Source organism: Micromys minutus, assembly GCF_963924665.1.
Source record: "Micromys minutus genome assembly, chromosome: 2".
Taxonomy (NCBI): domain Eukaryota; kingdom Metazoa; phylum Chordata; class Mammalia; order Rodentia; family Muridae; genus Micromys; species Micromys minutus.
Window position 1 is genome coordinate 59,210,016 of NC_137971.1, and position 14,675 is coordinate 59,224,690.

The 14,675-nt window shown below is 48.6% G+C and overlaps 2 protein-coding genes across 5 annotated transcripts; both read left to right on the forward strand.

Moving 5' to 3' along the window:
* Positions 1-301: 301 nt before the first annotated feature.
* Positions 302-8,382, forward strand: ECHS1 (enoyl-CoA hydratase, short chain 1). Its single transcript, XM_080913616.1, has 8 exons — positions 302-429; positions 2,545-2,742; positions 3,156-3,283; positions 3,945-4,044; positions 4,903-5,007; positions 5,396-5,515; positions 6,871-6,938; positions 8,234-8,382. Exons 1-8 carry the CDS (start codon positions 342-344, stop codon positions 8,297-8,299), a joined length of 873 nt encoding a protein of 290 aa, XP_080769742.1. The 5' UTR covers positions 302-341; the 3' UTR covers positions 8,300-8,382.
* Positions 8,383-9,683: 1,301 nt separating this feature from the next.
* FUOM (fucose mutarotase) lies at positions 9,684-12,573 on the forward strand. 4 transcript variants are annotated; one of them, XM_080911523.1, is made up of 6 exons: positions 9,684-9,775; positions 10,403-10,471; positions 10,649-10,719; positions 10,861-10,959; positions 12,022-12,095; positions 12,295-12,573. In XM_080911523.1, exons 1-6 carry the CDS (start codon positions 9,691-9,693, stop codon positions 12,356-12,358), a joined length of 462 nt encoding a protein of 153 aa, XP_080767649.1. In that variant the 5' UTR covers positions 9,684-9,690; the 3' UTR covers positions 12,359-12,573. The 4 variants fall into 4 exon arrangements, with proteins under 4 accessions (XP_080767649.1, XP_080767650.1, XP_080767651.1 ...); XM_080911526.1 differs by lacking the exon at positions 9,684-9,775 and adding an exon at positions 10,016-10,281; XM_080911524.1 differs by lacking the exon at positions 12,022-12,095 and having other exon boundaries at positions 12,136-12,573.
* Positions 12,574-14,675: the final 2,102 nt, after the last annotated feature.

The window sequence follows — 14,675 nt, forward strand, 5'->3', positions numbered from 1 at the left end:
CTGCAACCGCGCCTTCCAGTAGTCAAGACCGAAAGCACGGCCACCACAGGGGAAAGGGCACAGCCACGTCTCCCAGCCCGGTTTTATAAACTGGGCACCCGCCAAGGGCATACCACCTAAATGATGCAATTAACACATTACTCAAAAAAAAAAAAAAAAAAAAAAAAACGCAGCCAAGAGCCTCTGATCTACCTCCCAAACTGCCCCACCCCGCCCTCTGTATCACTCCGCCCAGGTCACGGGTCCTTCCCTTCAGCTTCCGTCTACGTTTGGCTGGGATCTGGGGCGGAGCGATTCTGCAGGCGGAGTGATTCTGTGGGCGGGACAGATCGTCTTCCACCATGGCGGCCCTGCGTGCTCTGCTTCCCAGAGCCAGCAGCTCCCTGCTGTCCTCAGTCCGCTGCCCAGAACTCCGGCGCTTTGCCTCGGGTGAGTGCGGGCACCGGCGGGGTGCGTCACCCCACGTTGGATGGATTCGCCACCTACAAACTCTGGGTAGTCCCTAAACCCCGGCCTGCAGTACCCTCACTTGACCCCTGGACTCTCTCTCTTGACTCTAGATCTTTTGTCTGACCCCCATTTCCATAAACACGCATTCTCAACTTTTGACTCTGAAGTACCTAGACCCTGGATTCGAGTGTGCATCTCCACACTAAACCCAGATTTCGTACAAGTGACCGCTGACTTTAGCTTGGAGTTCCTCACACCCTGTTCCTCCTTCGGAGCCCCCAGCTCCACAGCTCGACTGACTCCTACCCAATTCCTTGGCCCCTTCCCCGCCCCTCAATCTGACCTTAGTCTCACCTTACAACCCCAGCCAGATCAAAACCTCCAGAAGCCCTGTCTAATAGGAGGGCCCTGGGTGTAATGGCAGCTGCTCAACTCTGGAACTTTTGTGAGTGTCAGGAGCTCTGGCCAGCTGGGAGCATGCATGTTGGTTATGAAATCCCATGTGTTTAGCTAGCTTTTAGAGAATGTGAAGATATGTTAAGCAAGACAGCCTGAATATTGGGAAAGCTTTGTCCATAGTGCCTCCTGTCTAGCCTCTCCTGTGTCCACAGCCTCTCCTGAGTATGTCCTTCAAACCATCCAATCAGGGTAACCCATACTGACACACCCACCTTCCTTCCCGGCCTGCTGAATAGTCCCTCCGTTCTCACTCCTTAGCTGGATTCCCCTGCAGCCAACCAATGCTCCACTGTTACTGTGAATTCTTGACCATGCCCTGGGACAAGGGCTCCTCCTGAATCCCAACCGGTGTTGGCCGTCTTGTCCTGGTTCCCCTGAATGGCAGGCACCCATTCAGTAGTGCCCCTTACAGAACGAGTCACTCAGAAAAGACACTCACTTTCAGGCTTATCTTCCTCACCCTAAGTCTATGGGCTGCACCTCCCAAGTCTGAGTTGGTTGGCCCTCCAAGATCTCCTAGAACAAAATGGTGCTTTATATCAGTCTCTGTCCCACCAGACATACTTGCCTTAGCAGGTCTGGGCTTTGTCCGATCTCACCTGCTGTCGTGGTCTGGAAAATGTTGGCATATGGAAGAAGGGTGAATGTTCTGCGCCAGGGTTTTGTGTTGTTGTTGTTTTAGTTTGTTTGTTGAGACAGTATCTCATTATGTAGCTCTGGCTGACCCGGAACTAGACCAGGGTAACCTGAACTCTTACAAAGATAGACCTGCATCTGTTTCCTGAGTGCTAGGATTAAAGGCATGTGTCACCACCACCATGACTGAACAGATCACAGCCAGAGCCAAAGGCTGAAGTGGTAAAGATGGTACAGAATTCCCTGCCTATACCTGTTTCAGCACGGTACTGACAGAATAAATATATCTATATCTATATATAGATATATATATATATTAATATATATAAAGGGGGTATTAAAGCGGCTTACAGGCTGTGGTCTGAGTAGTCCAATAATGAATGTTTCCTGAAAGAAAGGCCAAGGACTCTGTATTCAGTCCAAGAGACTAGATGTCTCATCAGGCCCAATCTGGTTTTGGAATCCAGAAGTATTAGAGAGCTGAGGGTCTTAAGTGTATATTAGAATCCCAAAGAACTAGGTTTAAACACCAGAGAAGAGGTGTCTTAAGAATAGTTGCCTAGTGGTGGCGGTGGCGTAAACTTAGTCACAGCACTTGGGAGCCAGAGGCAGGCAGATCTCTGAGTCCAGGCCAAACTGGTCTATACAGTGAAATCTTAAGACAACCAAAGAAACTTTGAATCAAAAAAAAAAAAAAAAGCAAAAAAACAAACAAGCAAACAAAAAAAGATTAGATGAACTTGCCGTGGAGAGTAAGGGTGCGCAGGCAAAAGGCAAAAGCTTCTTCCTTCCATGTCCTTTTATGTGGGCTGCCAACGGAAGGTATGGCCTGAATCTAGGGTTGGGTCATTTCACTTCAAAAGAGCCATTTAAGAAAATCCTCCGCAGGTAAGGCTTGGGTGTTAGTTGATTCCCATGCTCAGGCGGATAACCAAGATTAGCTACCACGGCACCTTTAATATCTTTGTGATGACACTCCACTTTGTCCTCTTGACCTAGGTGCTAACTTTCAGTACATCATCACTGAAAAGAAAGGAAAGAATAGCAGCGTGGGGCTGATCCAGTTGAACCGCCCTAAAGCACTCAATGCACTTTGCAATGGACTGATTGAGGAGCTCAACCAAGCACTGGAGACCTTTGAGGAAGATCCCGCTGTGGGCGCCATTGTGCTCACTGGTGGGGAGAAGGCCTTTGCAGGTGTGCTGCACAGCCATGGTTGTAGACAGTAGGGGGATGCTGTGGCCTGTGGGAAGCAGCAAAATGGACCAGTTTCTCTGTGATGGGAAGGGATGCCTTAAGATATACTAAGATGTGAAGTAAGCTGTGTGGAAGAGCAGGGCGTGTGTTGAACATTCAGGTATGCTCAGTTCCTTTCCGGTCAGGTAAATTCTGGCCTAAACCAGGCCTCCTCTCGGTATACCTGTCATCCATTACCTGCCACAGCCACAGCCCTCAACATTACCTTCTTAAAACAGACAGCTTGCTGAGTCATTGGTCCATGTATCAGCTGTTCCCACTGTGGAGAAAAGTGCTCCTAAGCTTTGAGCATAGGATACGGAACTGAGGAGTTCTTTGATATCTGGTAATTGAAACTTCACTTCTACCTGTAGCTGGAGCTGACATCAAGGAAATGCAGAACCGGACATTTCAGGAATGTTACTCCAGCAAGTTCCTCAGCCACTGGGACCATATCACCCGGATCAAGAAGCCGGTCATCGCGGCAGTCAATGGCTATGCTGTAAGTGTCAGCCCCACAGGCCTCCTGTGCAAGGTAGAAGGACCTGTGCCTTTAAAAAGCCAATATTGTCTTTTACTATCTGCTTTGTATGATGGAGGCCCATTGGCTAGTACCCAGATGAGTTAATGAGCTTTTCTGTTTCTTTTTAATTGCTGCAGTGGCTAAACTACTTGTGTGAAGGCTGTGAGTACTCTGTGTGCCCACTAGGGTTCCTGTTTCACTAGGCTATTGAGAAATGCAGCACCAGCTTAGCCCATGGAAAAAACATGTGATTATTATACATGCTGATTATTGAATAAGAACCATCCCAGTGGGGGTGGTCAGCCACCAGATTCATGCCTTTACCCTCTGTGGCTGATTTGGAGCCACTGTGCCAGGCTGAGTTATTCACCACAAAACCAAAAATATTTACTCCTGGCCCTTGCATAAAAGTCTATGAGTTCCTGCTAAGCAACATTACCCTTATATTTATCCTACCATTTAATCTAGTTTTGTTCTGCTAGGTTAACATTTGCTGTTATCTGACTCTGCTTCAGGATTTCAGAAAAGTTTGTTTTTTTTTTTTTTTTTTTTTTTTTTTTTTTTTTTTAAGCAGATAGAGTGGTTTTCCGCCTGGGCTTCTCTGGTAAAATCCATCTGGTGGATTTTCTTTTTTTTCCAGCTTGGTGGGGGTTGTGAACTTGCCATGATGTGTGATATCATCTATGCTGGTGAGAAAGCCCAGTTCGGACAGCCAGAAATCCTCTTGGGGACCATCCCAGGTGAGAATGTGTGAGCTGTATCAGGACGAGCCCGAGTCTCGGCCTTATGGCTTGTGTCCAATTACAGATGGATGACTTGTCTGTTCAATTTTCTCTCTACCAACCAGCACCTAAAAGACAGCATGTGAAGCTCAGCACAGTCTGGGAGCCTCAAGACTTGTCCATCTCTTAATAGATCCTAAATGCAACAATATCATACACACAGAGTTCACTGGCTCGAGCCACAATGGTTCTTTCCTTCCCATGATCCATACATCTTTCAGAGCTTTGTATGCCAGAAGCTTGGGAGAAAGATGAGTAAACTAAGTCCCATGTGAATCTGGCTCTGCCCACACCCAAGCCATTGGCACAGCAGGTCAGGGAGTTCAGCACAGCAGACTGGGGAATTCTCACTTTTTGATGCTTAAGAAAGCCCTACGATATTGAGGAAGCAATAGCATTGTCCTCCAGGGGTCCTTTGTTAGACCTGGTAAGAGGAGGTAAACACTCAGAGAAGGGACTGGAGCCCTCAGGGAAGAGACCACACTCAGAGGAGGCCTCTGCTGCTCTTGAGGATTGACCAGGCTTGTTCTGAGATTCTGGACAGTGAGTTCAGTATATTTGTGCAGGTCTGCCTGGAGAAGGCAGACAGGGCTGAGATTCGATCCAGTTTGGGCTTTCAGGCAGACCCAGAACCTTCCAGAATGGTGAGAAAGGAACTGATTTGATTTTTCTTTCTTCCTTTTTAATGCTGAGAGGGAACCCTTGGCCTTGTGCATGCTAAAGCCTCTTCTATGGCTGAGCTGCATCCCAGCCCTGGGTTTTTTCTCAGTGTCACCTGACAAAGGGCCAGCTGAGACCACGCGTCTCTCCCTGCAGGTGCAGGAGGCACTCAGAGACTCACCCGAGCAGTCGGCAAATCGCTAGCAATGGAGATGGTCCTCACTGGCGACCGAATTTCAGCACAGGATGCCAAGCAAGCAGGTGGGGTATCTGATGGTATGAGCTGGGGAAGACTTGGACTACTTCAGGTGTTCCCTTGAGTAACTGGCATTGGTGCCCCAAGGTTTTGTCTCTGGTTTTTATATCTTGAAATACACAGTGCACAATAAAGTGGCAACGTATGTTCAGCTTAGAAATAATAACAGCACCTCTACCCACTGCCCTTTACCTGCCCTTGGCAGTGACCAAAGTCCTTAAGTCCTCTGTTCCGTTTGATCCTGTAGACAGCATGGCCTGCCTGCGCAACTTAAGTGACCAGTGACCGGAGCCTGGCAGTGAAGAGCAGAGTCACTCACTTCAGGAGACAGCCAGAGAACTGGGTTCCAGAGGAAGTGGACAATGTACGCTATTCAGACTTTCTGTATTTTAGGTCTTGTAAGCAAGATTTTTCCTGCTGAAACACTGGTTGAAGAGGCCATCCGATGTGCAGAAAAAATTGCCAGCAATTCCAAGATCATAGTAGCCATGGCAAAGGAATCTGTGAATGCAGGTAGGAGTCTGCTGGGAGGAGTCCACAGGGCTGCATAGGTGACGTCATGAGGTTCCAAACTTTGTTCCAGGCAGCAATGAGAAAGTTCTCAGGATTGCAGTTTGCCATAGTGTCCCAGTGGTTTGATCACTCAATGGTCTGAGAAGATATTCTGAGTATCTCTTTATACAGGATCCAAGACTGGGCCAGGCCTGGCATATAATGACAGGGCAGTGTGACGCACAGAGGGGAGATGAAGACTGTAGCCACAGCTCCTGAAGCCAGTGGTCTATGGTGCATGGGAAAGCTGGCTCTGGGGATCTGGATTGAATGGTTCCCTCCTGAGCTCATGTTCTGGTTATGCAAGTGAGCGGTAGCCTGGGGCCTGTAGGTAGCTCATATGAAGCATTACATCGGTCCTCTCACCTCATGAGGCTGGTCTGACTCGCTTTCATCAGAGCTGCCCCAACCTTTTCTTTCTTCCCTTTGAATGTACTCATTATTTCTTTATTTCACATTTTAACTTATGAGGGGGTAACCCATGGTACACATGTGGAGGTCAGAGAATGATTTGAGGAGCCAGTTGTCTCCTTCACCACATGGGTTCCAGAGATTGAATCCCAGTTGTCACTGGGCCAGGCGACATGCGTCTTTATCCACTGAGCCATCTGGCTGATCCTGTTGTTTGGATTTTGAGACAAGGTCTCTATATAACTAAAGCTTCCCTCAAACTCTGGATCTACCTGCCTTAGTTGCTAGGATTGTAGACATGTATCACCACATCCAGCTTGGGTCTTAATATAATTATGTTATTTATTAACATGTATGTGAATTTTTGTACATGTATATGTGTTGGTATGTGTGCCTTTTCATATGTGGAGGCCAGAAGATCTCTCAGGGCTGGAGTTACAAGAATTTGTGGGATACCTCCTGAATGTAGTTTTCATGGTTGAGTTAATTTTTTTATTTTTATGCGTGTAAGTGTTTGGCTGCCTGTGGATATGTACATCACTGGGGAAGAAGAGCCCAGCAGGTGCTGTGTCCCTGCTGCCTAGCCACCCTCTTCTGCTTGTTCTTTACTGTCTTTGTTCAGTCTTACCAGTCACCTCAGGTCCTCATAGCTGGGCGATTCTGAAGTTTGTCCTTTGTTCAATTCTGGTGCTTTTCTGAGGTCCCTAGACCACTGCTAAAGGCCTAGGAGAGCAGAGTGGTCATATGGCTACACCAACATAGGCCATACGCTTGAGAAGTGGGGAGAGTTGAATCAGCCTGGAGGCTATGCCAAGCCTATAGCCCTTTCTGTAGGTCACAGTCAGTTCAACATGAGTACCTCACATTCAGCACTTCAGTTGGTGACCCCAGGGTTCCTTTTTCAGCCTTTGAAATGACGTTAACAGAAGGAAATAAGCTGGAGAAGAAGCTCTTCTATTCTACCTTTGCCACTGTGAGTAAAACATATTCTGTTTAAGATTCAAGTATGTTTCTGTCGCAGATGCTTCTGGGAACCTCTTAACTGCAAAAAGGCCCTGTGAATTACACCACTAAGCATCTGCTCCTGTATTTGAAGTGGATTTGTAGCTGGCCACAGTAGTTCCAGAACCTAGGAGCCTGGGGCCAAGGATAATTGCTTGAGCCCAAGAGTTTGAAACCAGCCTGTACAACACAGAGAAACCATGTCTAAATAGTATTTATCTCGTATGCATATGTGTTGTCTGCATATATGTAAATACACTGTATGCATGTCTGGTGCCTGCGGAGTCCAGAAAAGGAAGCCACCGTTTAAGTGTTGGAAGCTAAACCCAGATCCTATTCAAGAGTATCAAGTGCTTTTAGCTGCTGAGCCATCTCTAACCACCACCATCACTGCCTAGTTCTTAAATTTTACTTTGTTTATTTGTTTGAGACAGAATCTCATTATACAGCCCTGGCTGGTCTGGAACTTACTATGTAGACTAGACTGGCCTCCAATTCACAGAGATCTGTCTGCCCCAGCCGAGATCAAAGGAATGTGCCACCCTCTTTGACTGCAGTTCACCTCTTATCAGACGCTCATATCTAGGTGTTTTAAAGAATCTTCTGGTCATCAGATGCATTATGTATTACACCACTGGCCCAGTGTTTTATAAAAGAAACATTTAAGAAACTGGAGAGATGGCTTAGCGTATACCACTATTTCAGAGGACCTGAGTTCATTTCCTAACACCCACACCAGATGGCTTACAATCACCTGCAACTCCAGCTCCTCTGATACCTCATTTATAATCTCTGTGTTACACACACACACACACACACACACACACACACACACACACACACACCACTTAAAAATAAAAATATTTCAAATGGTTTGTACCTCTACGGAAGAAGTGAAGATGCTTGCACATAGTGTGTCTACTGGCTAAGGAAGGGGCAGGTGTAAAGCAGGGTTCTGTTGCTGCCCCACAGCTCTATGAGAGATTCCCAACTCAGACCCTCCCAGATCCGTAGGTGCTGTGAGCATGAGTTTCTGTGTTACCGCTCCTGGTTGACTGTGCCCTAGATGGTCCCCTGTCCCAAGCTTAGCACTGTTTGTGGGGAATCCAGTCTTTCATGGGCTCATTGCAGAGTCACTCACTGTCTTGTTGATGAGCTCAGAAAGCAGGCAAGGAGGGAGACATAAGAGCACCTTGGAGATGCAGGCAGTCAGCACAGGGACTCAACGGGAAGATTCAAACTTGACCTCTCTTCCTTTCCTGCCAGGATGACCGGAGAGAAGGAATGGCTGCGTTTGTGGAGAAAAGGAAGGCCAGCTTCAAAGACCACTGAGGGCTGGCGGCTATACATTTGCCACCCTGTTGAAGAAAGCTCAGCCTGTCAATTGAGAGGCAAATAAATTATCCAAAAGGGTAGTAGCGTCGGCCACAGTTCCTTGGGAAGGCTTCGGAGCCGTGGCTACAGCTTGGGTACTCATGGTGTGGCCTGCAGCCTTCACCGTCTCCTAAATCAGAAATCTGGGAAGCTTTCAAGGTGTCTTGATTTTTTTTTTTTTTAACTTCACTTTAAGGGCAGGGCACGCTTGGGCCAGCCGCTCCCCTGGGCACTATCCACAGCACACAGCTCAAGATGTGAGCGTCAAGAGAGAAGTGTCTCTGTCTGCTCATTCCAAGCACGAGCAGTCAATGAAAGTAACTCCTTCAGTTTAGTTTCCACTCGACTTGTCTGTAGTTGTCTCTAGAGAGTCAATGTGTTTTTTAATTATTATTGCTATTATTTTCTTATGGATAGGGTTTCACTGTGTATCCCTGGCTGCCTGGAAGTTACTATATAGACCAGGTTGACCTTGAACTCACATGGATAGCCAGCCTCTGTTTCCCAAGTGTTGAGATTAAAGGTATATGTTACCGTGCCATGCATGGCTCTTTGTGTGTTAACCATATAAAGCATCAAGAACCTTCACATCAATGTGTGGCCATCTTTTCAGCCCCTCGCTGGTTTAATTTTTGTGTGTTTACTGAGCACATATCCCAGTCATTTGATTCTGAAAAGTGAGACAGTGTCTAACACGACGCACGGGAGATTCTGACTCAACCCTGGGTCTAGCATTGCACACCCAGACCGTGTGTCTGCACCAGCAGGCTAGGAATCCACCCACAGCCATCAGCTTCTAGCTGGCTCCTGGCTTTAGAGAGTTCAGGAAAATTCCATGTATGCAGACTGTCCTAAGATGGAGCTCCTCCAAGCCCTGGTGAAGCTCTCAGCTAATTAATCTGGTCTCTGGCTCCAGTACAATTTGAGGTTTTGATTTGGTTTTGCCTCTATACTGACTTGCCTCCTGGACTGGTCCTAATCCCTTGAAGCTACTCACACACTAAGCAGAAAGCTCTCCCTTACCTCTCACACTTTACCCATCACAGCCACCAAGTTGGACAGCAGTGGCCATATCAGAGCCATCTGGACAGGGACACCAGAGATCCCAGGGCCAAGGCCGTGCCTGACCTGTTTTCCCGGGTGCTTCTCAGGCATTTTTCTGCTTCCTACGGAGACTTATTTTCTGAACTTTCTCACAATCTGCCTGTCCTCAGAGTTTTGCATGTCACCCCAGAGCCAAGGGCCTAACACAGTTACCCAGCTGTTGGCCCCACCTCTCCTCTGGCCCCGCCCCAATCCATGTGGCACCGCCCAGCTGACAACTCCCGCCCTCTACCAATTCTGCGGCCATGGTTGCACTCAAGGGCATCCCGAAGGTGCTGTCCCCTGAGCTGTTGTTCGCGCTTGCGCGGATGGGGCACGGAGACGAGATTGGTGAGCGTGTAGAGAGCTGGCAGCGCGGCCCTCTGACAGGGGTCCAATCCACGCTGGACCACTTAACCGCCAGGGTTCAGGAAAGGCTGGGGACACTGCCGCAATCACCTTGCCCTTCGGAGCAGGAAGCTATCCAGCGCTTGAGGAAAAAACTCAGCTGAGGCCTGCAATTGCACCAGGCCTCAGAATTATGAGAAGCACAAACCAGATTCCAAGTTCAGCAGCGGGGTAATTCCCAGACCTCCCACGTGGCCGCCCAGGCTACCCCGAGGTCTGCCGAGGTCTGCCGGTCTTTTGATCCCTGGCCTGGTGCCCTAGGGCAAGGCGGGAACAACACAGAGGCTGGATTGTAACTATTGATTGGTTACTCGTCCCAGACACTGGTTTCACTCACAGTTTCTTTCTTCTTTTTTTCCCCTAACCTTCTGATAACGGGGACCCACGATCTGACCCCACTAACTGGAGTGAGAGAGATATACTTGCCTGGTGCATGGATATCCCAGACGGTGGGCTATGCTGATGCTCAGGGATGTGTGACTTTGAGATATGCGTGGCTATGTGAGGTAACCATTTGGGAGGAAGAACTACACTGCTTCGAGCCCATCTTTCCTCTTTCTGTCTTTTCAGTCCTTGCTGATGCGAATTTCCCTACTTCCTCCATCTGTCAGTGCGGGCCTGTAGAGATACGAGCAGACGGTGAGCGCAATAGCTCTGGGGTGGAAAGAGTCCTGGTTCTGTGGCCTCTCTGTCCTAGCCCCTTATTCCTGTTGGCTGGTTGCTTAAATGTTGTGGTCAAAAAATGCAAGTTTTAGACAGGTGGGGTTACAGGTCATGGTAAGAGCAGAAGCCTGAACCCCAGCTCTGCCCTCCTAGGCTTGGACATCCCACAGCTCCTGGAGGCTGTGCTGAAGCTCCTGCCCCTGGACACCTATGTGGAAAGTCCGGTGAGAACCAAGGCTCTGCTGCTGATCTGGGCCTGTTTCCTCTTTGCCAGACTTCATATGGCTATGTCCCACAAAGGCCCCCCTCCCTCAGAGGAGCCAGGGAGGTGCCTGAGGCTGCAGAGCTGACCCCTGTCTCCCCAGGCTGCTGTCATGGACCTGGTGCCCAGTGACAAGGAGAAGGGCCTGCAGACCCCGATATGGAACCATTATGAATCCCTTCTTCTCAAAGCTGACTGTAAGGTGAGTGCAGCCCCAACTGTGGAACCCTCTGTCTCCTGGCAGCTCAGCTCTGGAAGGGTGAATTGTGGGAGTAGAAAGGGAAGAGGTGTGTCTGAGCCCTGTGGCCACTTCCCTCTCTTCGAAAGCCTCTTTCTCCAAGAATCTTGACCTATCTGCCTTGGGAGTTGGTCGCATTTGAGCCAAATGATTGTGGGCTCCATGATAGAGTACCCTCCGACCTCCTAGAGATGTGTACCTTCTCCTTAGGTCTTGCTCTTTGCCACCTCATTCTTTCTAAGGTCTGCCTGTCACACAGCCCACAGCCCTGCTTGGCAGGGGACACAATTATTCACCTAAAGTAGCCATTAGGTCTGAGAAGGACCCCTTGAGTACTCTTGTCCTAGGCAAGGGAATTCCAAGGCCGTGTAAAGGGTCTAGAAGGATGGTTCTCAACCTGTGGGTCTCGACCCCCAAAGACAGGAAAATGTATAAGTATTTATGTTGTAATTCATAATAGTACAAAACTACAGTTATAAAATAATAATGAGAATAATATGGTTAAGGGGTCACCTCAGTATGAGATATTAAAGAGTCACAACATTAGGACAAGGGGAACAGGGCAGTATCTAAGCAGGCAATGAAGCAGACAGAGCCAAGAGTTCTACATGTTCATCTGAAGGCTGCTAATGGAAGACTGACTTCCAGGCAGCTAGGGTGAGGGCTTAAAACCCACACCCACAGTGACACACCTAATTCAACAAGGCCACACCTCCTAATAGTGCCATTCCTGGGGGCCAAGCATATTCAAACCATGGCAGGAAGGCTGAGAATCATTGATCTAAAGGCTTGCTGAGCTGAGTCCTTACCCAGCAGGCACCTTGTCCTTCACAGGTTCAGACAGGGATATAAAAGATACCCCTTATCTCTGGTTCCCTGAAACCCCAGCATCAGGAGAACCAGAGGATTGGGGCCTAGAAGACCAGAGTTCCAGTTCTACTACCTTTGGCTATCTCCTGGTGGGGGGCCTCAGATCAGGAGTCCGCCTAGAGAACAAGGTCCCTCCAACTGCCTTTTGTCTCCCAGAAAGCCCTGATGAAGATAGAGAGATTTGAATTTTACGAACGTGCAAAAAAGGCATTTGCTGTTGTTGCAACCGGGTGAGTGTCCGCTGCAGCTGCATCCGGGTGTCTCCTTCAGGTCCCTGGGAACTGCCTCCACTTCTGCTTTGCCCATGAAGACAGGAGGGATTGGGCAGCAGAGTCCCTGAACATTGCTGAGCAGGAGGGATAGACGCAGAAAGGGGTCTGTTTTCTCTGAGAGCAAAGTTGGAGTCTCAGCACCCTGACCCTCCTGCAGGGAGACGGCACTCTATGGAAACATCATCCTCAAGAAGGGGACTCTGGACCTCGGACCCTCATAGAGACCACTTTGGGCTGATAGCTGGCTGTGCCTGAACCCAATCAGCCCACCTTCCCTTGGAAGCAACCAGGCCTGGACATCAGCCTCGGGTTCAAGAAGATGGCAGATCTTGAGAGACTCTGCTGACCCTGACAAATGCCCCCTTCTACCACTTGTGAAATTGATGGGGGGAGGGAGAACAGTTGTTGTCGGTCTTTAATTTAAAGGTTTTGTACTCAGAAACTTGTCTTGTGGTGAGTTCCATGGGTGCCATTAGCTCCCAAGTAAGCATCCCCTACCCATCCTTGATAGATTGTCAGTTTAAAAATCCACACAGAAATGAAGCATGGGGCTGGTTTAAGGGCTGGGAGCTGAGCAGGAGCTAGGCCTAGGAGCTGGATTGGTTCTGCGGCTATGGCCTAGGCCTTAGTAGTTGATGTTGGGTAAGGTGCACAGCAGGGGCTGGAGCTGGTTGCACTGGATGCTTGTATGGGGTGGGAGCTTCTGCATTACCACTTGGATATTATACACAGTGAGTCTCTACTAGGGCCAATCTCTGAGCTCTGAGCCAGAGGGCAAGTGACAGAGCTGGGCTGGACATCTTAGATAGAAGGACTCTGACTCTCAGAGGTGAAAGCTCAGCCACTAGGGAGGGTATAGTGTCCTCTCTGGTTCAGGGTCAGAGAGGTCTGGGTGTGGGCTGGATCCCATACAGATGTTTGGTAGGTTGAGCACCCACTACCTATGCATGAGTAGGTTATACATGTTAGGCCCAGGAACTCAGATGCAACCTGGCTGCTCCCAGCTTTGAATCCTCAATTGTCCCAGGAGGTAAAGGATCAGCTGAGGCTCAGTAGAGACACAAATAGGAAGAGGGGAAGAACCTAGGCAGGCAGGAAATAGTTTCCCTTACTGAGTGCTTAGACTGGATCTCCATCCAGCACTTTCTGCAGACTATTGGTGAATGTTCATAGCAGCTTTGTCAGTACTTGCCAAAAAGGGCAAAAAAAACCTGAGTTTAGTGGGTGAGTAAAATGTTCTTATCTCTCCAGCCCTAGTTATGTCTTTTAGGAGAAAATGGCCATAGAGCTTTCTGGCTCAGGCAAAGCTAGAAAGAAACCTGGTCACAGTCACCATCCTGGACCAGTAGATGCTTTTGGTCCCAATAAAACACCAGGCACTTGGAATATCAGCATCCGCAGGTCCTCTGCTTCGAGTCAAGGAATGAGGAAGTGAGACAACCCATCTCAGGGGCACTAGACAGAGTGTTCCACAAGGCACTGCTTCCAGACCACCTGTGCCTGGCTTATTCTAATGTCTCTGGCCATCTCTGACCTGATGGAGCAATGATGCTAAGAGATTTGATAATAATCTGCATTGGCAACTCTGTTCAACTGAGAGTTGCATGGAAAATTAGTAAAGCACCTCAGAGTAGATCTGGAGGTACTCATAGAATAGATCTGGAGGTACCTAGGCAGGAGAAGACCTACCCTGAATGTTTCCAGGACTAAGCTACAGGTCACAACTGCTAACATGCGAAAGGAGTGCAGTGTGGTGTCCTCTGCGGAAGCTGTTCTACCAAGTATGGGCCACGGACACATTCATTTAGATTCTTAGTAGGATGACAGGTGGGGAGACTCTGAGATGAAGACTATACCTTGCAGTCACTGTCAGCCTTGCAGTTTATCCTAGACCCTGGACTTATCCGTAAGATGGAATGTTGGGCTGTAGTGTGGGGGTGCTAGGTCTATCTATGATGTGGATTCATCCGCAGTGTGGGTGCAATGGGCTCAAATAGTATGAAGACCCTAGATTTATTTATAAGATAAAACATTGTGCATTGTGGGGACCCTGAGGCCAAGGTGCATAAGAGCCTTCACTCCCCCAATCATGTCCATGAAGAGTTGGTAATAAGAGACATACACAGAGTTATAGGGTCTGTGAGACCAGTAACCAGCCTATATAGCTGCATGGGGTTTGGGTGCATTGGGATGGAGAGCTGGTGGCCTCTGTTAAACTGTCTGTTCTGCCTGAGCTATTGGAGTTGGAAAATGTGTGCCTCTGTGACCCTTTAGTGCCTTCCAATGCACAGGTGGGATTGGTAGTCACCCCAATACCTGTACCACATGAAAGGTAATTCACATGACCTGTGCTTAGGCCTTGTGAGCCAGGCCATGTGGAAGGATAGGCACCCTAGAAAGATCCAGGTACTTCCCAGAAAACTAGAACAGAAAGTCCTGACTCACTCTTGAGCACCTGTCCAACTATGTATCTATCTGCCTATGTACCAATGCACATGGATACCACACATCTCTATGCCTACGTACACATAAAGCTGT